The 25377-nt window shown below is 36.7% G+C and overlaps 3 protein-coding genes, 1 long non-coding RNA gene and 1 pseudogene across 16 annotated transcripts; 2 read left to right on the forward strand and 3 right to left on the reverse strand.

The window, feature by feature from the left end:
* Positions 1-822: 822 nt before the first annotated feature.
* On the forward strand, positions 823-8100 carry LOC122292284 (GPI mannosyltransferase 2-like). 13 transcript variants are annotated; one of them, XR_006236891.1, is made up of 7 exons: positions 823-1267; positions 1379-1484; positions 1791-1883; positions 1973-2168; positions 2658-2824; positions 3442-3504; positions 4023-8100. XR_006236891.1 is itself a non-coding variant. In XM_043100536.1 (5 exons), exons 1-4 carry the CDS (start codon positions 934-936, stop codon positions 2130-2132), a joined length of 693 nt encoding a protein of 230 aa, XP_042956470.1. In that variant the 5' UTR covers positions 823-933; the 3' UTR covers positions 2133-2168; positions 2658-8100. The 13 variants fall into 13 exon arrangements, 4 of the variants coding, with proteins under 4 accessions (XP_042956470.1, XP_042956472.1, XP_042956474.1 ...); XR_006236892.1 differs by lacking the exon at positions 3442-3504 and having other exon boundaries at positions 4023-4121; positions 4275-8100; XR_006236885.1 differs by having other exon boundaries at positions 2658-5356; positions 7809-8100.
* A 75-nt stretch (positions 8101-8175) lies between these two features.
* LOC122292286 lies at positions 8176-9653 on the reverse strand. The gene is made up of 2 exons (XM_043100541.1): positions 9243-9653; positions 8176-8880 (listed from the first exon to the last, which is right to left on the reverse strand). The coding sequence occupies exons 1-2, from the start codon at positions 9293-9295 to the stop codon at positions 8355-8357; spliced, it is 579 nt and encodes a 192-aa protein (XP_042956475.1). The 5' UTR covers positions 9296-9653; the 3' UTR covers positions 8176-8354.
* A 2254-nt stretch (positions 9654-11907) lies between these two features.
* LOC122292281 lies at positions 11908-16989 on the reverse strand (annotated as a pseudogene).
* Positions 16990-20737: 3748 nt separating this feature from the next.
* Positions 20738-21944, forward strand: LOC122290710 (non-specific lipid transfer protein GPI-anchored 6). Its single transcript, XM_043098314.1, has 3 exons — positions 20738-21317; positions 21396-21491; positions 21621-21944. The coding sequence occupies exons 1-3, from the start codon at positions 20975-20977 to the stop codon at positions 21764-21766; spliced, it is 585 nt and encodes a 194-aa protein (XP_042954248.1). The 5' UTR covers positions 20738-20974; the 3' UTR covers positions 21767-21944.
* Positions 21945-22709: 765 nt separating this feature from the next.
* Positions 22710-24290, reverse strand: LOC122290711. The gene is made up of 2 exons (XR_006236542.1): positions 23587-24290; positions 22710-23509 (listed from the first exon to the last, which is right to left on the reverse strand). It is a non-coding gene; the product is annotated as an uncharacterized LOC122290711 (long non-coding RNA).
* Positions 24291-25377: the final 1087 nt, after the last annotated feature.

Genomic DNA, 25377 nt, shown 5'->3' on the forward strand with positions numbered 1-25377 from the left:
TTGGAAGGTGACTAGAAATCAGATGGATAGACCGAAGAATCCTCCAACTCGCTAATCTTGATCACTACAAACCAAAACAAGATTAATGTAGTGTCCTTAATTAGTAGTTTCCACCCTGATCACCTTTAACTTTTTTTTATGTATTTGTGTGGTGTGATCAGTTTCTCATTTATTGGTTTGATCTTACGGATAATAGAAATTGAAAAATATAAATAATTTAAGGTGGAATAAATTAGAATTTCTGATAATTCTGAATTTCAAGAAATAAATAGATAATAGTTTTTGGATGAAGAGTATAGTAAGCACCACGCAATAAAATAGAAGAGTTAAATGAAAATGCCAACCAAACGGATGGAAAAGAGGATAAGGCCCAAATGTTCTGGCCCAACAAGCAGCAAATAGTCCGTTAAAATGTGGATGCGAGAGGTTCAAAGCCCAACATAAAGGGCCAAAGTCTAGTGACATTGGTGGGGTTTTTTATTTTATTTTAGAGCATTGCTACTCATAAGCCTCATACACCACACACCATATATTTTTTATTTTTTAAAATTTTTTTAAATTTTTTTTTTAGATTTATTTTTTTTAAACTAATTCAATTTTTCTATTTATTATTCATATATTAAACATTTGATAAAATAAAAAAATTTAAGAAAATAGATGGTGTGTGGTGTATGGGCTTCTGTTTAGAATTTTTCTTTATTTTAATCAAGAGGGACTCGAGGGAGGCTGTCCGTTGGTCTTCCATGGCTGCCGACGGGTGGCCACTCTAAACGTTCAGCAACGGACCTCCGCCCCCACATGACGTTCACCCCCACATTCGGGTTTTTTATTTTATTTTAATCAAGAGGGACTCGAGGGAGGCTGTCCGTTGGTCTTCCATGGCTGCCGACGGGTGGCCACTCTAAACGTTCAGCAACGGACCTCCGCCCCCACATGACGTTCACCCCCACATTCGGCTCTAAGCGCCACCAATCACTGGTCCTTAGATCGTATATCCTCTCCAGGCTTCTCCTTTTAGCTCTCACCATCGTCTGGCGCACACTCCTCACCCCCTACGACACCTCCGCCCCACTCAACCCTTCCTGCCTATCCCACCACCACGATCCCCCACTGATTCTCTTTCCCTCTGTGGCCTCCGCCGTCGAACGCGGCGTCGTGTGGGACTCCGTCTACTTCCTCCGCATCGCCCACTGTGGCTACGAGTACGAGCTGTCCTACGCCTTCCTCCCTCTCCTCCCCCTCGCAATTTCCTTCCTCTCTCGCACGGGTTTGTGATGTTCTTTTCCTTCATTCCACTTCAACTTCTTTTCCCCCTCGATTCCGAAGATAATGATCTTATTTTATCATCATTTTTAAAAAATAAGCCCTTTTTTTTCAGTATTTGCGCCGTTGGTACCTTTAATCGGATATAGAGCGGTGCTGGAGCTGTCTGGCTCTGTGATCAATAACCTCACGTTTGTCTTCGCGGCGATATACTTTTACAAGTGAGTTTAATTTACTTACATTTTTTTCTTTGAAAGCGTTTCTTCTTCTTCTTTTTCCTCGTATAAGAATTTCATTTTTTTGTTTTATATATATATGAATTGTAGTTCAAATTATTCCGTCTGATTTTTCTGTATATAGGTTGATGTATAATTCATTGGATTATTAGGATATACAATTGCTTAGACTCAAATTAAGTACTCTGCCCGTGAAAGTCTACTACATGCATGGTTTCTTCACATTTATATCTGTTTTTTTCCCTCCTCTAATTGCTTGTTGTTTTTCTCGTTCTCTTTTCACGCTTACAGGCTTTCAGTTATTATTTTGAAGGATTCTGACTCCGCATTGCGGGCTTCCATCTTGTTTTGCTTCAATCCAGCAGCAGTATTTTATTCGGCGATGTAATGTTCTGGCCCATTCTATTGAAGTCGATGTTTGAAATAAATGATGAATCTAAGTGTAATTGTTATTCTTGCTCCTGTTATGACAGATATTCAGAGAGTCTGTATGCCCTGTTTTCTATTGGAGGGATATACCACCTGGTCACAGGTGGAAATAGTATTGCCGTTCTTCTGCTTGCTCTCTCTACTTGTGCCAGGTCTAACAGAGTGCTTAACGCGGGCTATTTTTGTTTTCCGACGCTACATTGAGCTTATGATGCTGTATTTGTCAAAAAACATGCTTATGTGAGATACTGTGTTGTTTCTCTGACATATATTTTCTGTTTATGGTTGAGGCTATTCTTTTTTTTCGTGGAATAAGATACTGGCTCAAGCAACCAAATTTTTTGAATCGGTCTCCTACAAAACAAGTTTGCATGTTTCACTGTTCTAGTCTTGACATATGCATATGATCATTTTACATTCAACAACTAAGGTCTAAAGAAAACTCATGAACTATTTGTTCATGCATCTCAATAGACTCTTTTGGCTCTATCACAAATGGAAACAGTAGTTCTTGTCAGCCAAAAGCATCCACCATGTTAGACTAAGAAATCAATTGATCAAAGGTTATTTGGTTTTTTCTTTTATGTTTATCAAGAAAGTCGTACAGTCTGAGATCATTGATTTGAAATTACTCCCTTTTTTGTGCAAGGCTATGTTCAGTTTTTTCATTGATGCAGGGCAAGATGGTGATTTTGGTAATTCTTATTTCTATTCCCGTTGGCGGTACAGGTCCTTATTTCTGGTGATTTGAGCTGCATATGTATTTTCACTCCATTTATTGCGTTTCAAGCATATGGATACTACAATATATGTCTAGGACATTCCATAGATGAAGTGAGGCCCTGGTGCAAAGCAAGACTACCTCTTCTGTGCAAGTATATTCAAAGTCATTATTGGTATGCTCTCTTTTTTTCTAGTGTTGATGACCTTGCTAATCGCCTCATTGCTTTTTATGCAGCTGTAATGCTTGAAACACTTTTACCTATCACGCAGATAGATGGCTGATAGATTTAAAATTTTCCTTTTGCTTGTTGAGACTTGCTTTACAGAAATATCTCGAAATGAATGCTTGTTTCACTGGGAGCATCATCAATTCTTTCATATCTGTTCTAAGCCTCATAAAATTTATTGCCTTGTCTAGCTTTCAGAAAAAAAAAAATGGTTATTTTTTTAAGTCCATGTAACTTGCAGCAGTGAACTACCTCTCTATGCATAGTTAACTTCTCTTTTTGTTATTTCATGTAATATTTTATTATTTAAATAATAAAACACAAACGAGACGTTTATATATATAAATATTGTACACACTGATGGTTTCTTTTGATGCCAGGGGGTTAGGTTTCTTGAGATAGATCTTTTTTTTTTTTTTTTTGAGTAGGTTTCTTGAGATATTTTCAGCTGAAACAGTTGCCAAGCTTCTTACTCGCATCTCCTATATTGTCTTTGGCACTTTGTTTGATTGTCTATTATGCAAAGGCAAGGCCTGAAATTTTTTTCTCCCTGGGCTTTCTAGCTTCTGTTGAGGAAAAGAATTCTTCAGCAGTGCTTTTCTCTCTGGAGACAGTTCAAAGATCAAGTATTGCCTGCTTTCCAGATAAATCTTCTTCTAAGATTCAAGTTATTACTTAAAAAAAAAAAAAAAATTGTGTTTCTTGACACTGATTGACTTACGCTTTTTTGAAGGGAATATATCATACATCAAATCATGAATAGTTGAAGTCACTGTCTAGATAACCAGTTAGACCTGTCTTTAGACATTTATTTTGGTCTCTTTCTATATAGTGCCCAGAAGTGTACTCATATTTTTTCATTTTTAGTGTTTGACTCATCCTAATGTTATACTGATAAAGTGTAAAAACTGCATAATTATGTTGCTAAAGTGACTAAATTGTTTAACCAAAAAAATGAATTGAACACTTAATTATGCAGTAAATTATAAACTGGAGTCAATGAATTATGCAAGTAGAACTTTTAATGGAGCCCAAAGAAATTATTCTACCACAGAAAAAGAATTACTTTCTGTAGTTTTTGCATTAGACAAGTTTTGAACTTATATTCTTGGATCTCGTGTGGTTATTTTCACTGACCATACAGCGTTAAAGTATCTATTGTCGAAGAAGGATGCCAAACCACGATTGATCCAATGGATTCTTCTTCTCCAAGAATTCAACCTTATCATCAAGGACAAAAAGAGTGCTGAAAACATAGTTGCTGACCACTTGTCTCTACTTACATTTGCTGAAAATGAGCACACTATCCCGATCCTTGACTCTTTTTCTGATGAGCAATTAATGTTAGTTGAAAATTTGCCTTGATTTGTTGACATAGTTAATTTTTTGGTAACAGGACAAATTCCGGCCCATTGGAGTGCTCAAGACATATGAAAATTCAAGCATGAGATTAAGTCATTCTTCTATGATGATCCTTATCTGTTTAAATATTGTTCTGATCAAATCATAAGGAAATGTGTGCCTGATCATGAAATACAAGCTGTTCTTTCCTTTTGTCATATTGAGGCCTGTGGGGGACATTTTTCTGCACATAAAACCGTTGCAAAAATTTTACAAAGTGGATTTTATTGGCCTTATATGTTTAAAGATGCATACATTTTTTGCAAGACTTGTGAGCTATGTCAAAAATTAGTCATAGTCACTAAGAGGAACATGATTTCTCTACAACCCATTTTGGTCATTGAGATTTTTTATTATTGGGGGATTGATTTTATGGGGCCATTTCCATCTTCTTTTGGTTATTTATATATCCTCGTGGCGGTTGATTATGTTTCTAAGTGGATTGAAGCCATTCCATGTAAAACAAATAACCATAAGGTAGTGCTTAAGTTCTTGAAAGAAAACATTTTTGCTAGATTTGGCATGCCTAGCTATCATTAGTGATAATGGAACCCATTTTTGCAACAAACCCTTTGCTGCCCTCATGAAAAAATATGGTATACATCATAAGGTTTCCATTCCATATCACGCTCAAACAACTAGGCAAGTTGAATTAGCTAATAGGGAGCTTAAGCACATCTTAGAAAAACCAGTCAACCCCAACAGAAAAGATTGGTCTTTAAGGCTGACTGATGCACTTTGGGCTTATAGGGCAGCCTTTAAAACTTCTCTTAACATGTCTCTTTATCGCTTGATATATGGAAAAGCATGTCATCTTCCCGTTGAGCATGAACATAAGGCATATTGGGCTGTTAAACAATTCAATTTTTCCATTGACCATGCTGGTTCTATGAGAAAATTTTAGATTTCAGAATGGGATGAGCTTAGGCCAGATGCATATGACAATTCCAAATTGTCAAATGAGTGCATGAAGGTGTTACATGACAAGCACATCCAAAGAAAGAATTTTGAGCCCAATGAACAAGTTTTGCTTTACAATTCTCGCCTCCATCTATTTCCAGGCAAATTAAGATCGAGGTAGAGTGGTCCTTATTTAGTTAAGGCTGTGTTTCCATATAGAACTGTTGAGATTACTAATCCTCAAAATGAAAACACTTTCAAAGTAAATGGCCAACGATTTAAACATTTTTAGGCAAAACTTTCACTTGAGGATACTTCCATTCCTTTGGAAGATCCTACTTATTCTCATGATCATTAGTTCATTTTTGTTCTGCTTTAATTTCTTTTCTTTTCTATTTCTGTTTTTGTTTATTTCACTTCTATGTTTTGTTCCTTCCTTTGTTTTCTTTTTTCTTTTTCTTCATTCTATCTTTTCAGGCTCAGCACTGTTTATTTCTTTTCTTTTCTTTTTTTTCTAGTTTCATTTTTACTTTCATGATCCTCTTAGCCATCTCAGGTATTTTCCTTCGGCCTTATTTTCTTTCATGCCTTATTTTATTCATGATTTGCAGTGAGGACACTCCCCATTTTAGTTGGGGGGTAAGGAGAGTCTTCTACCACTTAGTCTCTCAGGATTTATAATTGTGGGGTCTAAATATTTTCTGGCGTTTTTATTTTTTCCACCCTTAAACTATCAAAAAAAAATATTTTATGACTACCAAGTTACTGTTTTCACACTTCTCTACTTAAGATCAAATAATTGCAGTCTTGGGCCACACTAACTCCCATTGGTATTGGTTTAAATTCAACACAGGACCTTATGATAAGTCTTAGCAACTCAAACTTGGGCAATGTATTTCAAAGCTATTGATTGATGACCCTAATAGACACAAGATAAATACTTTTGTTGTTTGATTGATGTCAATCAGTGGATTTCACCCAAGCAGCTAGCAATAACTCTAATGAACCATATCTTAACGATAAAAAAAAAAAAAAAAAAAAAAAAACATCCTTTAGGTAGTCTAGTGGTAAGGGCCGACTTGTGGAAGTGTGGGTAGGCGCACATTCATAGGTCTGATTCCCCCTAGAAAACCAAGAGGTGTGGCGACCTAGTGATAAGGGCTTATTTGTGAAAGTGTGGGTAGACGCACATTCATAGGTCTGACCCCCACTAGGAAGAAAAAAAAAAAGAAGAAGAAGAAGAAGAAGAAGAAGAAAAAAAAAGGAAAAAAGAAAAAAGAAAAGGGCGTCTTTCAAAGTGCATGAAAGCCACCAAATAATGGTTTTGAATTGGAGTAAAGACCTTTTGGTTTTTCTTGAAAAAGCTGCTAGGCTGATACTACTGTGAGAGATCTTGAAACCAACAAATGGAAATTTGTTCACACACTTGATGCACTCAAAGATCTGCAGCTTAAATTCATTTCCCTTGTTTGAGTTCTTGAGAATTTTATAAGCCTTTGTGTTGAGCTATAACCTGACCTAACTACATTCTAATACCCAAGACTTCAAAATGATTTGATCTTTTGTAGAGATTTTTGAGTTAAGTGGCTCACTCTTGGATCATTCATTCTTTGATTGCATTATTTGCTAGAGATTAGCAAAAAGCTAGTTGGGGGGTGTGATAAAGTGTAAAAATTGCATAATTAAGTTGCCAAAGTGACTAAATTGTTTAACCAAAAAAATGAATTGAACACTTAATTATACAGTAAATTATAAACTAGAGTCAATTGTTAAATCACTTGACTGTCTCTTGTCTCCCATTTATTCTGCAATTGACATTTATGGCGGCCACAGCATTTTTTTTTCATGCATGTGCAGGTTAGACTCATTCATCTGTTAACTTTGATTATTTTCTTTGATCTGTTGAAGATTATACCCTTTTTAAATAGGCCTTACGAATTTATTTTGCACTGGTTCCTTTCTTGTGTTGGTTCAACTTAGTCTTGAGCATGAAAAGGGTATGCTTGCTGATGATCATATGGAGGTCCGTGGGGTTTATGTCTACAGCTTCATAGGTTTGGAAGTAGGACTAGATAACCCATGCCAAGTTTCATCTCTTTGCTCACAGGAAAGTTGACCTCCTATATGTGGTTATCTATTGGGTGCCCAATAGAGGTGTACAGCCCACTTGATCGATTTATGCTCCCCTATTAGAATAACAAAAGAGAATGAACAAAAACACCTGAGTTCTACAAAATTGAGCTTTTGCAAAGATATAGCCCACTTTTAACTCAAGAAAACATTGACAAATCAATGTCTCTTTTTATTTCTTTTAAAGCACAAGATGCTTTCAAATATACTTGCATTTATTTGTTTATAGTTTGTGAAGCATGGAGTATTCCCAAATAAACTTCAAACTTACCTATCCAAAAAAAAAAAAACCTGAAACTCTGCAACTGTATTCCAAGTGCTTCGTAATGCAGGCCTTAGAACTACAATCTGTTTATCGGTGTCTATTTATAAAAATAATAATAAAAAAAAAAAATCTTTAATTGGTGTCTTTCTGAAAGAAGCTTTTCAAGTATGTTTTAAATTTGCTGGATTGCCATTATTTGAAGATAGGATTTTTCTGAAGTTTGGTTTTTGGCAGGTGGCTACACGCTTTTTGTCTGCCAGCCCTCCCTTTATTGGTTTGCCTCAAATCTAATGGCACAACGTAGGAGATGGGCGTATCTGATTTGGGCATCTCTGCAGCCTACATACTTCTTGGCAGTATATTATTTTCAAACTTTTACCCTTTCACATGATAAGGGCGGTAGTAGCCCTCTTACCTGCAGGCTAAGGGCTGGTCTAAATGCATGTGGGTTTGCATCATTCACCTCGGCTTGGATTGATTTCATATGCAGAACGATAAGAGCTAAAATCAACTTCTTTTCATGTTAGCTTGATATAAATTTTACTTCAGCATTTGGTTAAAGGCTAAAATCATTTGCGAAATAAGTACGTATGGCCAGAAAATCATCTCAATTGAGACCACTCGTACATTACTAGAATAAATGTATCTCAAACAACCAACAACATCAGCGTATTAAAAGAAAATTACAATTACCTCACATGAGTAGAATAAAGCAGTACTAATGTAGTTACAAAAACTCACACACAAACAAGGAAGCATTATTATATGTAGAATACGGCATCAAACTTCTGGTTGCTCACCGCCACCTTCTTCTTGCTCCACCGGGACGTTGCCGTTTTCAAGATTTGAATCATTTGAATCATAGATATTGAATAATATGGTAGATATACCATCGAGTAATTTTTTGATATGTAGAGTAATATATGGATTGAGTAATAATATTCTTATGGTAGATATAGATAAAATAACCCATCCAAAGGCAGGGAAGATGATCAATACTATACAAGTACATGCGAGAACACCAGAGATGTAGCAAATAAGCCAAGCGACGTCGTGGTAGATAGCATTAGCATTAGGAGCATTAGCATTAGGAATGGGTCGAGATAATTCCATCAATGCTAGAAAGTAAACACATATAGTTCCAATGAAAAAAGACATGATTATTTTGTGTGTCTCAAATGGAGATGAGCTTGAGTTTTGATATCGTACTTGAAGAAGATTTACCAAAACTTGAATGAGGATTTGGATAGGGAGTAGGAATTTGATGGATAGATTGAGGAGTCTTCTAGCTAGCTGATCTTGATCACTGCAAACCAAAACAAAATTAATGTAGCGTCATTAATTACCCTAATCACCTTCAACTTTTTTTAAGTATTCCTTTGAAATATTATACGCCATGGTGCTTGGTGCTTTGAGTTGACCATAATAAATTAATTAATTGCATTAATAATAATAATAATAATAATAATAATAGAATTTTATACTTTACAACTCTATTTTGAATTGATAGGATATAATAATATATCTATTTTGCATTAATGCAAATTTACTTCAATTCTGGGCATAAATTATATTTATTGAAGCATAAATAAATTGATTAAAAAAAAAAAAAAGGAAAAGTAAAAGCATAAGCATGGATTATAAAAAAAGCATGGGAAATGATTATACCCCTGTTCGCCAGCAGCCCCGCCAGCTGCCCTATTCCCATTCATTTCAGCCATATTCCCTCTCGCTATGTCGTTCGCTATATTGCCTACACCCTCGCCTTATAAATAGGCAAATGAGATAGGCAAATGACTTCGCCATGGTGGTGTTCGCTACTCTGTTCGCAATCAGGATAGTATAGTAATTCGCGAATGTCTAGCAGATGTCGCGAATGTCTAGCAGAATTATTCGTCGAATACTAGGAAAAAGACAGTTATGATTGCTTATGGAAAAAAATAAGCAAAAAATTACTTATGGAATGCTTATGGAAAAAGACATGATTGCTATGGGAGTGAACTCCCGGATCTCGGGAAGAAGACAGTTATGATGCTTGTCTGCTTATGTGGAATGCTTATGGAAATCATGTCTATGGGAGTTCACTCCGCACACGATTGCTATGGGAGTTCACTCCGCACACGCTACTATTTTTATATTGCCTACGCTACTATTTTTATATTGCCTTTCCTCGCCATGTGGCACAAATCCGTTCGCTACGGACAGAATCAGCTAGCTGAGGATAGTATAGTAATTTGACAATACTGGACTGGAGTGGACTGGAGTGGACTGGAGTTGGATTTGGATTGGATTTGGATTGGATTTGGATTATGATTTGTTCGCTACGGACAGAATCAGCTAGCTGAGGATAGTATAGTAATTCGACGAATCAGCTGAATACTGGACTGGAGTGTGGACTGGAGTGTGGGCTGGGGCTGGAGGCTGGGGGCCGGAGTACACTCCGGGGCTGGCGGTCTACTGACAGCTAGCTGAGGATATCTACAACTCAACTTTTTCCTCGCACAGAACCTGTTTTCCTCGGACAATGCGTGTGAGACAGAATCAGCTAGCTGAGGGGTCATAGTATACGATAGGACCTGCGATAGTATGATGATAGTATGAAACGTACGTGTAACATTGTCACATACCATGTGACAGCTTCATGATCAACAGGGGGTACATATTAATATTGCTTTTACTTTCCCTTTTTTTTTTTCAATTTATTTATGCTTCAATAAATATCCCTTTTATTTCTCCAGTGTTCAATGCTTATGAGATTTTCCATCGTTTATAACTAAAAACCAGTAAAAAAATTAAACAAATTTAAAAAATTATGATGTGTGAAAATTAGAGAGGTTTTGTAGCATTGCTCTTATTATTAATGCAATTACTTAATTTGTTATGGTCGAAGCACATTGGCTAAGTACCAAAGAAATCAAAATACTTAAAAGAAAGTTGAAGGTGATTAGAATGGAAACTACTAATTAATGACGGTACATTAATTTTGTTTTGGTTTGCAGTGATCAAGATCAGCGAGCTGGAGGATTCCCCGGTCTATCCATCCAATTCCTAGCCACCATCCAAACTCTGGTGAGCCTTCCTCAAGTACGATATCAGAACTCACGCTCTTCTCCATTTGAGACACCAAATAATCATGTCTTCTTTCATTGGAGTTATATGTGTTTACTTTCTAGCATTGATGGGATAATTGTCGACCCATTCCAAATGCTAATGCTATCTACCGCAATGTTGTTGGGCTTATTTGTTACATATTTAGTGTTCTCACATGTACTTGTCTGGTATTGATCATCTTCTTTGCCTTTGAGTATGTTATTTTATTTCTATCATAAAGATATTACTCAATCCATATATTATTAAATTACTCGATGGTATACCTACCATATTATTCAATATATATGATTCAATCCAACAATATTTCAATATCCCAAACAATCTTGAAGCAGAATCAAGCTCTCCAACTATTAACGGCAACAGTTGCCTTCTATCTAGTTGTACTATTATTGCCTTCTATCTAGCTGGCTCCAGGTGGATGGGATATTCTTCCAGTTTTCAAAAAAGTACCATTTTCATATACCAGTTACTTCCACATTGTGTGTTTATTATATTCTTTATATTACTGTGTTTTGAAGTTTCTTGCTGTTACACAATGTTATGTTTTGGGAAAATTTGGTAAGCTCCAGACTTTAACAAACATGTTCACAGGATTAAAATTTTTCTTTGTGACAGACAAACTTGAAATAAAAAGTTTCAAAGGATCTAAATCTTTGTTTGTGACTGATGCTTTACATATATGCCATGTGTGTGTGAAGTAACTGAACAAGATGAGTGCAAATTAAAAGTCATCTAAACATTAGGTAAAAATTGATTCCGAGATCTAGTTTTTGACTGACTGACCCCTAAGGTTCCCCAATGAGCCATTGGTACACAAGCTATTCCTATCATATTAATCGACTTTCTTGAAAATAAAAATAAAAATAAAAATCGTTCAAAACGGTTTTGATAAGTTTACCAGAAATTATCTAGCATATTTTCCTTTCTGGGAGACAAGATTTCATAGCAATTGACCCAAATTAAACCCCCTGCCTTTCATATGGATATATATTATCTCTTGCTGCTTCATGAAACTTAACATTTTGTTAAATATATATATAGGACTTACCTTCTAACTCTCTGTCGATAAAGGAAAAAGAAAGTCTTGTTTACATAAGAAGTCTCCTTATTCCTGGCATTGGTAACCCTCCTATATCTATCTATCTATATATATAATCTGATAGATAAGTACCTAACATAAAATGCCTTCAGATGGACGCAAGAATGAAAATCCATACATAGATAACAATACAAAAGGGATAAATGGATAATGCAATCTCTCAACTAACAAGATTCACTTAATGCCATTTACATGGACCAAGAGCTTCTTGCACTGATGAAAAGGTTAAGAGATTTTTTAAATTTTGGGCACGTTGAATGCAGTTGTTAATAGGGAATGTCTCCCTGATCTTAGCAACTCATGATCAGTTGTTTACATGTATGTATGTATATTATCCCACAAGCATGCAGCAGCCTTTACAAAAATCAGTGGGGAGAGAGAGAGAGAGGCAGCAACGAATTTGCCTGAACAAAGCCAAACCAGGATCAAGCAAAAACTGGACCCGAAATGGAACTGTGGAGTTAGACGTGGGCTAGAAATAGTCGAGGATTCCCAATCTTGTACCACTGCTTTTTGGGTCTATGCCTGCTGCTGCTGCTGTAGAATGCCTACACCCCCAGAGGTACGATATAGAAAGACATTTTCTCAGTCTAATGCTGCAACAAAAGCCTCATCTCAAACCTACAGGAATGAACAGCTTCTCTATCCTGTAAAAAAATATAGCTTCACATGATGCTAATTTTTTTATTTTATTCAGTTTTTGGCACAATGCTAATTTACGTACAGAATCAAAGGCAATCTTGCTTTACCGCTAAGACAAGAAGTTGATTTTAGCTCTTATAGTTCTGCATATGAAATCAATCCAAGCCGAGGTAAATGATGCAAACCCACGTGCATTTAGACCAGCTCTTGGGTAAGAGGGCCACTACCGACCTTATCATGTGAAAGGGTAAAAGTTTGAAAATAGCAAACTGCCAACAAGTATGTAGGCTGCAGAGTATGCCCATCTCTTACGTTGTACCATTAGATTTGAGGCAAACCAATAAAGGGGAGGGCTGGCAGACAAAAAGCGTGTAGCCACCTGCGAATAACCAATTCTTTCAAATAATGGCAATCCAGCAAATTTAAAATACACTTGAAAACAGCTAATTTAAAATATACTTGAAAACAGCTAGAAGCACAACAAAGAACTACTTTATACTTCTAATGACGAACCAGAGTGCAGCACCTCAAGTGTATGTCCAGAAGTAGATTGTTATAAGCAAGTTTTTATTAATTGAAAATAAGCAACATTTTCAAAGGATCCATACAATGGGATTGTTATTCACAAAAGATTATAAGGCAACATCACCGAAATTGTTAAGCTTCTTTCCGAAGACACCAATTAATTTTTTTTATAATGGACACCGATTAAAAGATTGTAGTTCCAAGGCCTGCATTACGAAGCACTTGGAAGATGGTTGCAGAATTTCAGTTTTTTTTTGGATAGGCAAGTTTGAAGTTTATTTGGGAATACTCCATGCTTCAGAAACTATAAAAAAATAAATGCAAGTTTATTTGAAAGCATCTTGTGCTTCACAGAAATAAAGAAATAAAAAGAAACATTTATTTGTCAATGTTTTCTTGAGTTATAAGTGGGCTATATATTTGCAAAATAGTGCTCAATCAGGTGTTTTTGTTCATTCTCTTTTGTTATTCTAATAGGGGAGCATAAATCAATCAAGTTGATGTACACCTCTATTGGGCACCCAATAGACAACCACATATAGCAGGTCAACTTTCTTGCGAGCAAAGAGATGAAACTCGGCACAGGTTATGTAGTCCTACTTCCAAACCTATGAAGCTGTAGACATAACACCCACGGATCTCCATATGATTATCAGCAAGCATACCCTTTACATGCTCAAAACTAAGTTGAACCAACACGAGAAAGCAACCAGTGCAAAATAAATTAGTAAGGCCAATTTATAAACGGTATAATCTTCAACAGATCAAAGAAAATAGTCAAAGTTAACAGATGAATGAGTCTAACCTGCACATGCATGACAAAAAATGCTGTGGCAGCCATAAATGCCAATTGCAGAATAAATGGGAGACAAGAGACAGTCAAGTATCCCAGCTTTGCTAATGAATCACTTTCCAGTGGGAGAGCAACAGGATCCCCTCTAGTCATATGCTTCCTCTGTCTGAGATTGTGATGCCCTGTTGCAAGCAATCATTGGCTGTAAATGTTGTTCATCATAATGAAAAATGAAGGATCACACCTCTAAAGAATATAGTTAGCTCATGTGCCCAATTACACACCACAAGCAGACACATGAAAGTATGGGCCACAGTATAAGGTAGAAGACATTAGAATGAGCCAAACACTAAAAATGAAAAAATACGAGTACGCTTCTGGGCACTCTATAGAAAGAGACCAAAATAAATGTCTAAAGATAGGTCCAACTGGTTATCTAGACAGTGACTTTAACTATTCATGATTTGATGTATGATATATTCCCTACAATGAAAGCATAAGTCAAATCAGTGTCAAGAAACACAATTTTTTTAGTAATACCTTGAATCTTAGAAAAAGATTTACCTGGAAAGCGGGCAATACTTGATCTTTGAATTGTCTCCAGAGAGAAAAGCACAGCTGAAGAATTCTTTTCCTCAACAGAAGCTAGAAGGTCCAGTGAGAAAAAAATTTCAGGCCTTGACTTTGCATAATAGACAATAGAACAAAGTGCCAAAGACAATATAGGAGATGCAAGTAAGAAGTTTGGCAACTGTTTCAGCTGAAAATATCTCAAGAAACCTACCCCCCTGGCATCAAAAGAAATCATCAGTGTGTATAATATTTATATATATATAAACGTCTCTTTTGTGTTTCATTATTTAAATAATAATAATATTACAAGATATAACAGAAAGAGAATTTAAATATACACAGGGACGTAGTTCACTGCTGCAAGTTACATGGACTTAAAAAAATAACCATTTTTTTTTATCTGAAAGCTAGAGAAGGCAATCAATTTTATGAGGCTCAGAACAGATATGAAAGAATTGATGATGCTCCCAGTGAAACAAGCATTCATTTCGAGATATTTCTGTAAAGCAAGTCTAACAAGCAAAAGGAAAATTTTAAATCTATCACCCATCTATCTGCATGATAGGTAAAAGAGTTTCAAGCATTACAGCTGCATAAAAAGCAATGAGGCGATTAGCAAGGTGAAAACCCATCAACACTAGAAAAAAAGATGAGCATACCAATAATGACTTTGAATATAGTTGTACAGAAGAGGTAGTCTTGCTTTGCACCAGGGCCTCATTTCATCTATGGAATGTCCTAGACATATACTGTAGTATCCATATGCTTGAAACGCAATAAATGGAGTGAAAATACATATGCAGCGCAAAGCACCAGAAAAGGACCTGTACCGCCAACTGGAATAGAAATAAGAATTACCAAAATCACCATCTTGCCCTATGCATCAATGAAACAACTGAACATTGCCTTGCACAAAAAAGGGAGTAATTTCAAATCAACGATCTGAGACTGTACTACTTTCTTGATAAACATAAAAGAATAAACCAGATAACCTTTGATCAATTGATTTCTTGGTCTAAAATGGTGGATGCTTTTGGCTGACAAGAACTACTGTTTCCATTTGTGATAGAGCCAAAGGAGTCTATTGAGATGCATGAACAAATAGTTTTATGCGTTTTCTTTAGACCTTAGTTGGTAAATGTAAAATGATTATATGCATATGTCAAGACTAGAACGGTCGAACATGTAAACTTGTTTTGTAGGAGACCGATTCAAAAAATTTCGTTGCTTGAGCCAGTATCTTATTCCACGAAAAGAAAGAATAGCCTCAGCCATAAATAGAAAATATGTCAGAGAAACAACACGGTATCTCACATAAGCATGCTTTTTGACAAATACAGCATCATAAGCTCGATGTAGCATCTGAAAACAAAAATAGCCCGCGTTAAGCACTCCGTTAGACCTGGCACAAGTAGAGAGAGCAAGCAGAAGAACAGCAATACTATTTCCACCTGTGAACAGGTGGTATATCCCTCCAATAGAAAACAGGGCATACAGACTCTCTGAATATCTGTCATAACAGGAGCAAGAATAACAACTACACTTAGATTCATCATTTATTTCAAACATCGACTTCAATAGAATGGGCCAGAACATTACATCGCCGAATAATAACTGAAAGCCTGTAAGCGTGAAAAGAGAACGAGAAAAACAACAAGCAATTAGAGGAGGGAAAAAAACAGATATAAATGTGAAGAAACCATGCATGTAGTAGACTTTCACAGGCAGAGTACTTAATTTGAGTCTAAGCAATTGTATATTCTAATAATCCAATGATTTATACATCAACCTATATACAGAAAAATCAGACTGAATAATTTGAACTACAATTCATATATATATATATATATGACAAAAAAAATGAAATTCTTAGACGAGGAAGAAGAAGAAGAAGAAGAAACGCTTTCAAAGAAAAAAATGTAAGTAAATTAAACTCACTTGTAAAAGTATATCGCCGCGAAGATAAACGTGAGGTTATTGATCACACAGCCAGACAGCCCCAGCACCGCTCTATATCCGATTAAAGGTACCAATGGCGCAAATACTGAAAGAAAAAAAAAAAATTAGTTTATTTTTTTACAATGATCATAAAATAAGATCATTATCTTCGGAATCGAAGGGGAAAAGAAGCCGAAGTCAAATGAAGGAAATGAACATCACAAACCCGTGCGAGAGAGGAAGGAAATTGTGAGGGGGAGGAGAGGGAGGAAGGCGTAGGACTGCTCGTACTCGTAGCCTCAGTGGGCGATGCGTAGGAAGTAGACGGAGTCCCACACGACGCCGCGTTCGACGGCGGAGGCCACAGAAGGAAAGAGAATCGGTGGGGGATCGTCGTGGTGGGATAGGCAGGAAGGGTTGAGTAGGGCGGAGGTGTCGTAGGGGGTGAGGAGTGTGCGCGAGACGATGGTGAGAGCTAAAAGGAGAAGCCTGGAGAGGATCGACGATCTAAGGACCAGTGATTGGTGGCGCTTAGAGCCGAATGTGGGGGTGATCGTCATGTGGGGGCGGAGGTCCGTTGCTGAACGTTTAGAACTACGAGTGAGCACTGGGAGTATGACTATGGCCTTTAGTTCTATCAGTAGCCACCACCTTGGCAGCCATGGAAGACCAACGGACAGCCTCCCTCGAGTCCCTCTTGGAAGGATAAAAAAAAAAAAAAAAAAAACACCCGCCAATGCCACTAGAATCGTGCCCCTTTGTGTTGGGTTTTGAACCTCTCGCATCCACATTTTAACGGGCTATTTGCCGCTAGTTGGGCCAGAATATTTGGGCCTTATGCTCTTTTCCTTCTGCTTTTCCATTTGACTCTTCTATTTGACTGTGTGGTGCGTGCTACACTTTTTATCTAAAAATTATTATCTATTTATTTTTGAAAATTCAGAATTATAAAAAATTTTAATTTATTCCGCCTTAAATTATTTATATATTTCAAATTCTATCATCCGTAGGATCAAACCATCTATATAAATGAAAAATTGATCACACCACACAATCTTAAAGGTTAAATTTTAATCAAATGCACAAATTAATATATATATATATATATAAGTACATTACTTAAAATTTAGTTAATTTGGGTTTTAAACGAAAACAAAAATGTTAGTTTATGGCTACAAAGGAAAATTCAATTAAAAAAACATGCAAGTTGTGTGAAGTGCTCACAGTTTCTAATGCTACATTCATATTTACCATTTCAAAAATTAAATACATGTGGGGGCCCATAGCACAAGAAGTAACAAATAAGTACCGGTATTGATAAATTTCATAAAGAATTTTTTTATTCACAAATCAGTATAGAAGATAAATCATCTATATTGTTCATATGACAAGATTTTATTTGTAAAAAAATTTAATTATTAAACTTCTTTTACAAATTATATCATATCAAGTTAATGGTGAGGAGGGAGTCTGTCCTTCGTACCGGCATGTAAATAAAAAATATATATATATATAAATTAATTATTATTATTATTATTATTATTAGTAGGTGTGGAGCTGCATTATAATTATGATCCCCATCCGCTCTTGATTACAGTGTGGCATACAATCCCTTTCCAACATGTGTTTATGATAAATATTAAATATGGGCATGTGCTCTTCAAGATGTGAGGTCGGAAATTAAATTGCCTTCGTAAGTGTTGAGATGTAAATTAGAAGACTAGATTCACCCCTTTTTTCTATCAATTTTTGAATTTAATGCCCAAAAACATCACAGACATAAAAAAAGGGAGAATGATTCATTCTGGGCCTTATTAAGATTGTTCCAGGCCTGGATTAATGTTGTGTGGGCCCCTGACAGTGGTCCAATACGACCTTATGGTATTGGTGCTTACATCAATGTCGGTAAACAGTAAATAAATGTTGAGAAAATAAAGAGAGATGAAAACGCAGATTTACGTGGTTCGACACTGGGCCTACGTCCACAAGAATTTGGAGAGGGAAGAACCCATTATAATAAGTAGGGCTGAGAATTGGCCAGTCCAAACTGGACCAATTCAGTCCAGTCCAAATATGGGAGGACCGAATTCATTCGGTCATGTCCGCAGTCCAGGGATTTTTCACTCCGGTCCAGACCGAATGAAATTTTTTTTTTTAAAATTATATATATTATTTATATAAATAATTGTATAAATTAATTATATATATCACAACAGGGATTTTTCACTCCGGTCCGGACCGAATGAAAAATTTTTTTAAAAAAATTATATATATTATTTATATAAATAATTGTATAAATTAATTATATATATCACAATATTACATAAGTATTATATTTTTTAATTTATAACTATAATATATAGTATTTGTAAATATTAATAATTGTACAATTTATTATATAATTCTCATTTAATAAATCACTTAATTTTAATTTAGTATTTTAAATAATTTTTTTATTAATCTATTTTAAAAAAAGATTGGAAAGACTGGACCAGACCGATAGCTACTGGTCCGGTCCAATCCCTAGAGATGTCCGGTCCAGAAAAATGATGGACCGTGCTCTCCCTATTAAGCTTATTTTATAGTCTCTCATCCTCATTGTACATTAGATTTCTAAGGTCTCTCTTCCCGGTCTGAACTCCATCGATTGAACTCCTCTCTTGAGATTGAAGATGCTTTGCCCAAAAGTCCCCCCAACTCGTATATGCCCGTGTCCCTTTATCTTTGGCTTTTCTCTTATTTTATGTCACTTTATCCATCATTTATGTCCCCTCCCCTCTTTTCCTTTTGACTCTTTGACAGCTTGACTTCCCTTTCTTCTCTCTATCCCATTTTCCCCTCTCTTCGTTGTCTTCTAGTGATGACCCTTTAATTGGTTGGATCTTGTGATATTTTACCTCCTTACACATATTCTATCTCTATCTTTTATCTCTCATTTTTCCCCCTTTAAATTTAAGATTATTGCTTCCATTCGATGAGATGTTTTCTTTAGTTCCACTTTTCAAATAATGGGCCATCAATTTTGCCCCTTTTTCCATCAATTTTCAAATTAACTTAACTATAAGAATTAGCATGGTTATTTTTGTGATTTCTAGAATTTCTTGAATTAATTTATTAACAGCTTTGACCCTTGTATGAACACAGCTCATTTGATGCACATAATCTGGGTAATACAAATCCAGAATTTCTGGGTTCCATTTTTGTTCTCTCTCTTGGCAGTAGTTTCTTCTGATTTCCCAACTCCATCCTTGACAGATACAAATCCCTATGACCACGTTTCTTGGAAGAGTCTGGACCATTTAGCATTAAAAGCTTTTTAGATAATTATTCACAAAATGCATTGATTATTTGCCTAGGTGTGTGCTTTAGTTACTTGCATTGTCCATTTCAAGTTGGGTCCCCCCCATTGAATAAACTCTGGTTGAGAAGGTATAGCTCTAACATTCTTAAATTTGTTATCATTGTATCATCATGTGTTCTGCATATTAGATGCATGAGATGGGATCATTTGCAGTAAAAAGCATTTTCTTAATAAAACTTTATCCGAGAAATACAGTAAATTTCGTAGGATAGCATTGATGGAGCATTGTTTCCAGATTTCAAAAATCACTGCAAAGTCCAATACCCTTCAAGATTCCTTCAACCTGGAATGACAATGGAATATGTATGTCTGGGTGTCAAACTCATTTCAACCTATCTCAAACCAATTATTGATAGGACCTACAACTTTTTCAATTTCCTATCAAAAGTTAAACATATCTGGATCTATTTCTTACATTCAAACACATTTCAATAGGACCCACAAAACACTACTAATTACAGAACAACTCAGATTATTTGAGATCACCTCAACACCCAAACACAGCCATTTAGAGCATCACGAGAGAAACGGAGAATGTTTTTGTTCTGTACTTGTTAAATAACAGTGGGAGACAAAATTGGACCCAGACACCATTATTAATGTGTTGGCAATCACGGATTGATCCAAATTATCACGGATTCATTCAAATTTGATCACGGGTTTCCAGAACAAAGTAGCCGTTTCTTTCTTTGGTTGAATATAATAGAGAAATGCTTCTGTCTCTATGCTGTTATCTTAAGAAAGTCACACACAGGACAATTGAGTACGCCCTTTTATTATCCAATCACTCAACTCAACTTTGAAAAAAAAAAGTATAAGTTACTAACTATCCAGTGTACTTTTGGATCTAGATGATCAAAATGGATACTTTTTGTTAGGAGATTGGGTATTGGATCTCAGTAATCCCTTACTTGTTAGGAGGAATGGAGTAGATCTCAGTAATCTGGACACCTTGACTGTTACAAGTATACTAAAATCCAAAAACCAAGGTGTCAAGAAATTCTATTACTAATCATAAAACGATTCGAACTCGAGCAAGGCATACCAAAATAAAAGCTAGTACATCCAATAGAGAGCTGCTCTCAGATCAAGGGAATATATACATGCCTAGCTGTTTAACTACACTGATATTAATTGTAGGTAAGTTTTGTGTACAGCCAGTGCAGAGTCTGCCCATTCGAGGACAAATCATCTCCTTCACATGTGAAGTGTCCAGTGAGACTTTAGAATAATTAACACCCCCACTACTTGCCATTCAAACTCCTTTTTTCATGCTGCCCATATTCAATAAAGCCACAACCAAAGCAGAAAAGACATAGAGCATCTCTCTTCTTGTCTACCTCTTTCTACACATCAACATGGGCTCCAATAACGCTCCTTTGGCATTCTCATACACCTTGCTGCTGTTGCTGTTGCTGCTTCTTGGCTTTGCAAGCTCAAACTTGGACAAAGATAGAGCAGAATGTGCAGATCAACTAGTCGGTCTCGCCACATGTCTTCCTTACGTCGGTGGCGATGCCAAAACTCCCACCCTGGACTGTTGCACTGGCATCAAGCAAGTCCTTGAGAAGAGCAAGAAATGCCTGTGTGTCCTAATCAAGGACAGAGATGATCCCAATCTTGGCCTCAAGATAAACGCAACCCTCGCACTAGCACTTCCTAGCGCCTGTCATGCACCCTCTAACATATCCGAGTGTGTTTGTGAGTATTATCCACACGCATTTTTACAATTTTCTTCGCATCCGAATTGATTGCTTACAATATTGGTGATGAATTCAGCCCTTCTGCATTTGTCACCTAACTCAACGGAGGCTAAAATATTTGAGGGACACTCAAACAGCACCAAAGGGAGCAGCACTACAACGGTTGCCAGTGGTAGTCACTTTTATTCTTGTCTATAGTTCGATTTTTGTTGATTTTTACACATGAATTATATCCTCTTGTATATTTGCTATGTATTTTCCTCTTCTTTTTTATTAATCTGTCTCCTTTTGATGGTTTAAGTTAAGGGGAACTCCACCGGCAATGGATCAAGTAGTGCTGAAGAAAAAAGCGATGGTGGGGTGGGAAAGATGTGTTTGGGAGCTGAGATTGTTTGTGGAATTGTACTATGGTTTTTCACACCCTACCCACCCTTTTATGTTTGGTAGGCGCCCTATATTGGTGATAGATGTATCTTTATATTGTCACGGGTAGATTGTGCTGGATCCCTCTTTTTGTGTCCAAAATTTATTTGTCATGAATTTCCAACTACATTTGATATGTAAGAGACCCACATGGAGTAATTTGAATACTATGATCAGTGTCACAGTGTGTTATTTTCAACTATTTAAGTTCCAAAGAGATTCTGCACTGGAATGAGCGAAATGATTGGACGTTTGAATATAAGGAGTCTTCATTAGAAGAAGATTATTTTTTGTCGGCACTCTTTTTCTATGGGCCACAGCTGTAGATTTTCGGGGCCTCGATTTTCATGAATTTCTTTTTTCCATATCCCTTCTTAAATAGGTGTTACCTTTTGTATACCATCTTGTGTATTGGGTTATATTGAAAACAATTCAGACTAACATGTCTTGGTCAAGCTCAGTCTTCAAACGGCTCTTTCCTTCCTAACAAAGATCCCACATATCACGGCACCACTCCTCTTGACCGTTGTACAAATTGATTCTATACAAAAGCTGTCATTGAACATATCTCCTAAAAATCATCTCTAACTAGTACTTCCCAGTATAGCCTCTCATATTTCCTTTCTTGTACAACTAAATTACTGCTTGTAATAGTATGTCCTTTCCTCTGTATATATATGAAATATGACCAATACGCTAATGTGTGAGATTTCTTATAATAAAAATAAGACTGCTTCTTACTTTCTTCTGGCTATGCCTATTCATATCAATATAATCGTTTACTTCACACACACACACACACAGAGATCTGCACTGGAATGTCCAAACAAAATTTTTGCAACTAACGATCTGTTGGTAGCCACCTGGAAAGAAGAACTTTAACCAAATTTTCCTTTTGATTAGCCAAGAAAGACAAAGTTTAAGAGAATAGAAAAAGGCTGAAAACTTTTTGTGTGGCTCTGGTTGCTACAGCTGAATTGCTACAACTCTCATCAACTTAAGAGAAAAACTCCCATCAGGATGAATTTCAGGTACATTGCTAATTGTTACAACTGCCAGAATGGCAAAATGAAAAAATTCTTTCTTTTTTTGTTTCTGGTGAAACCGTGAAATGGCTTTGTAATCTGCAGAACTGGCCCATGACTATGGAGAAAGATTATTCCATCCAAATTAGACACTGCCTCATCATACCCGTGGCCGTCCTTGAGTCTTTTCTAATCAATTTCTCCAAAGTAGCTTTGCAGATCCCAACCTATGCAGCGCGCCAGCCTTCTCAATCCACACCAAAATATAGTTGAGATCCCTTATATGTGCCCATGAGAATTGATGGTCAAAGTAAAGCTTTCATTTGCAGCTGGTCATGAGCAAGCATTGAGACGCAATGCTAGCAACAGTAATAGTGACCATCATGAATCAAAAGCATTCGAAATTTAAAACAAACTTATCTACTGCCAAGATAAAGAAAGACAATTTTATGTGATCCGTCAATATGGTTTTTACTTGAGTTTTTGTTCTGTCCAGGAAAACTGTCAGGCCATGCCATGATGAAGTCAAGATGACGATTGAGTCTAAACCTGTTTGCACCTTTATATTGCATGCTCCAAACAGTAGCAACGACAATGTTCTTGCTTCATAAAAAAGCATATATATACTCCATCCTCCATATTTAAGGTGGTATGGTCTGAACTCAACGAACTTGAATAGGCTCAGAGGAGATCAAAGGAAACAATAAAGTTTTGTATAGAGAAACGCTTCCCGACGGTCGGGCTGAAAATCCCACAAAAGCAGCCCTCCATTCAGCTAACTCCACGTAAGAAAATTCACTGTAAAAAAAATACACTCACCACAGAGAGTCATAGTCGTATGTAGCGTAGCCTTTTTGTCTTCTCATTTGCACCGCCCGCCCCTCTCTTCCTCACTTCATCCCTTTGCACTGCCCTCAATCCGCTGGTTCTCCTCCTACTACTACTTCGACATCACCGAGATCGACAGAGTCAACATCAACGAGCTCTACAATGCCGTCCAGCTTTACCTCAGCTCTGGAAATGGATTAAACTGAGTAAATTAACTTTTTTGGTCCATTTTCATGGCTTTCCAGCCACAAATTCTATCAACTTTAATTGGATTTTTTTTTTCAATGCAAAGGTGAAGTTCTGGGTTTGAGTTCGAATCAATCTTGAGAACTCTACCCAGTAGAACCAAAATAAAATCCAGAAAAATGAAAACGAAACTGAACAGTCTCACCCATGAAAAATAAAACTAAGCCTGAAAGAAAAGTCTAAAATGAAGAAGAAGGAAAAACAGTGAAAGCCAAAAAAAATAAAATATAAAACTAGAGCCAAAACATCAAAAAAAAAAAAAAAAATCATCTAAAGAGTTACCCAGCGTCCGCCCAACAAGAAACCAACACTGAAAGCAAAGTCTCCGGCAAAAAAATGAAAACCGAAAGAAAAGGCTAATGAAAGAAAATGAAAATTGGAAAAAAAAAATGAAGCCGCCGCACCAATACTGGAAAAAAATAAAACTAAGGAAAACTAAAACTAATAAAACCAAAAAGAAAATGAATGGAATGAAAATAAAACTCTACCCAGCAGAACGAAAAAAATAAAAACTACCAAGTGAAAAAGAGAAAAAGAAGAGAAGACAGAAAATGAGTTTGTCCTTTTTTAATATAGTGCTGCTTCAGAATAACTGTGGTGGAAGACCTACGTGTTACCATGTGATTGGCAGGCTATTATTTGGCTAATAGCAGCCGGACCGATCCTAAGGATTTTCCTTTTGTATAAGGTGGAACTAATGGTGTTCTTTGTGTTAACAAGCAAGCAAGGAATTACCCTCATGTTAAGATCTGAATATACTTTCGGAGGAAAATATCAAGTACAGTAGCACTCCAAAAATAGTGGCATGCTTTTGCCTTTTTAGGTGCAAAATAATACACCATCATTTGAGCATCTGGTTGGAAGTTGGAACTTTGAAGTAGCGCTGGTGCCTGGTAGTCAGGTCACCCAAATCTGTCCCGCTCAGCAAAATCACCTGTCCTGTTGGGGAACGAGCAGGCAACCTACCCATCCAAATTGAGCAACCTGACGTTGGGCTGTTCATCCGAGCCGGTTTTTATCCGGCCCGAACCGAAACCCGGATAACTGGGTGTCCGGTTGCAGTTTTCGGACCAGATTTAATCCGATCCGAAACCCACAATTTGAAACCCGAGTATACCCGATCAGGGTATCGGATTTTAAACCCGGTTCCAGGTTTAAAACCCGGTACCCATGTTTTTTTTTTTTTTAATTCGAAAAACCGTATACTGTAAAACCCTCGTTCGATGCTCACCCTCTCAGTCTCTACGCCGAAAACTCTCTCAGTCTCTACGCCGAAAACCCAGCCGTCGTCTTCATCCTCAGTCTCTGCGAAAACCCAGGCGTCGTGCGAAAACCCAGCCGTCGTCTTCATCCTCAGTCTCTGCGAAAACCAAGCCGTCGTGCTAAAACCCAGTCGTCGTGCGAAAACCCAGCCGTCGTCTTCATCCTCAGTCTCTGCGAAAACCAAGCCGTTGTGCGAAAACCCAGCCGTCGTGCGAAAACCCAGCCGATTGTAGTGTAGCACATCGGAGCACAGATTGTGTAAATCTGTGCTCC

Source organism: Carya illinoinensis, chromosome 13, assembly GCF_018687715.1.
Source record: "Carya illinoinensis cultivar Pawnee chromosome 13, C.illinoinensisPawnee_v1, whole genome shotgun sequence".
In the NCBI taxonomy this organism is placed as follows: Eukaryota; Viridiplantae; Streptophyta; class Magnoliopsida; order Fagales; family Juglandaceae; genus Carya; species Carya illinoinensis.

Coding starts and splice junctions, on each gene's coding strand:
- LOC122292284 (XM_043100536.1), top strand. CDS start 934: ATGACGTTCACCCCCACATTCGGCTCTAAGCGCCACCAATCACTGGTC. Junction 1,485..1,790: donor GCGGCGATATACTTTTACAA/GTGAGTTTAATT, acceptor TCACGCTTACAG/GCTTTCAGTTATTATTTTGA. Junction 1,884..1,972: donor GCAGTATTTTATTCGGCGAT/GTAATGTTCTGG, acceptor CTGTTATGACAG/ATATTCAGAGAGTCTGTATG.
- LOC122290710 (XM_043098314.1), top strand. CDS start 20,975: ATGGGCTCCAATAACGCTCCTTTGGCATTCTCATACACCTTGCTGCTG. Junction 21,318..21,395: donor TAACATATCCGAGTGTGTTT/GTGAGTATTATC, acceptor TGATGAATTCAG/CCCTTCTGCATTTGTCACCT. Junction 21,492..21,620: donor CACTACAACGGTTGCCAGTG/GTAGTCACTTTT, acceptor TGATGGTTTAAG/TTAAGGGGAACTCCACCGGC.
- LOC122292286 (XM_043100541.1), bottom strand. CDS start 9,295: ATGGCTGAAATGAATGGGAATAGGGCAGCTGGCGGGGCTGCTGGCGAA. Junction 8,881..9,242: donor GGGGCTGCTGGCGAACAGGG/GTATAATCATTT, acceptor TTTGGTTTGCAG/TGATCAAGATCAGCTAGCTA.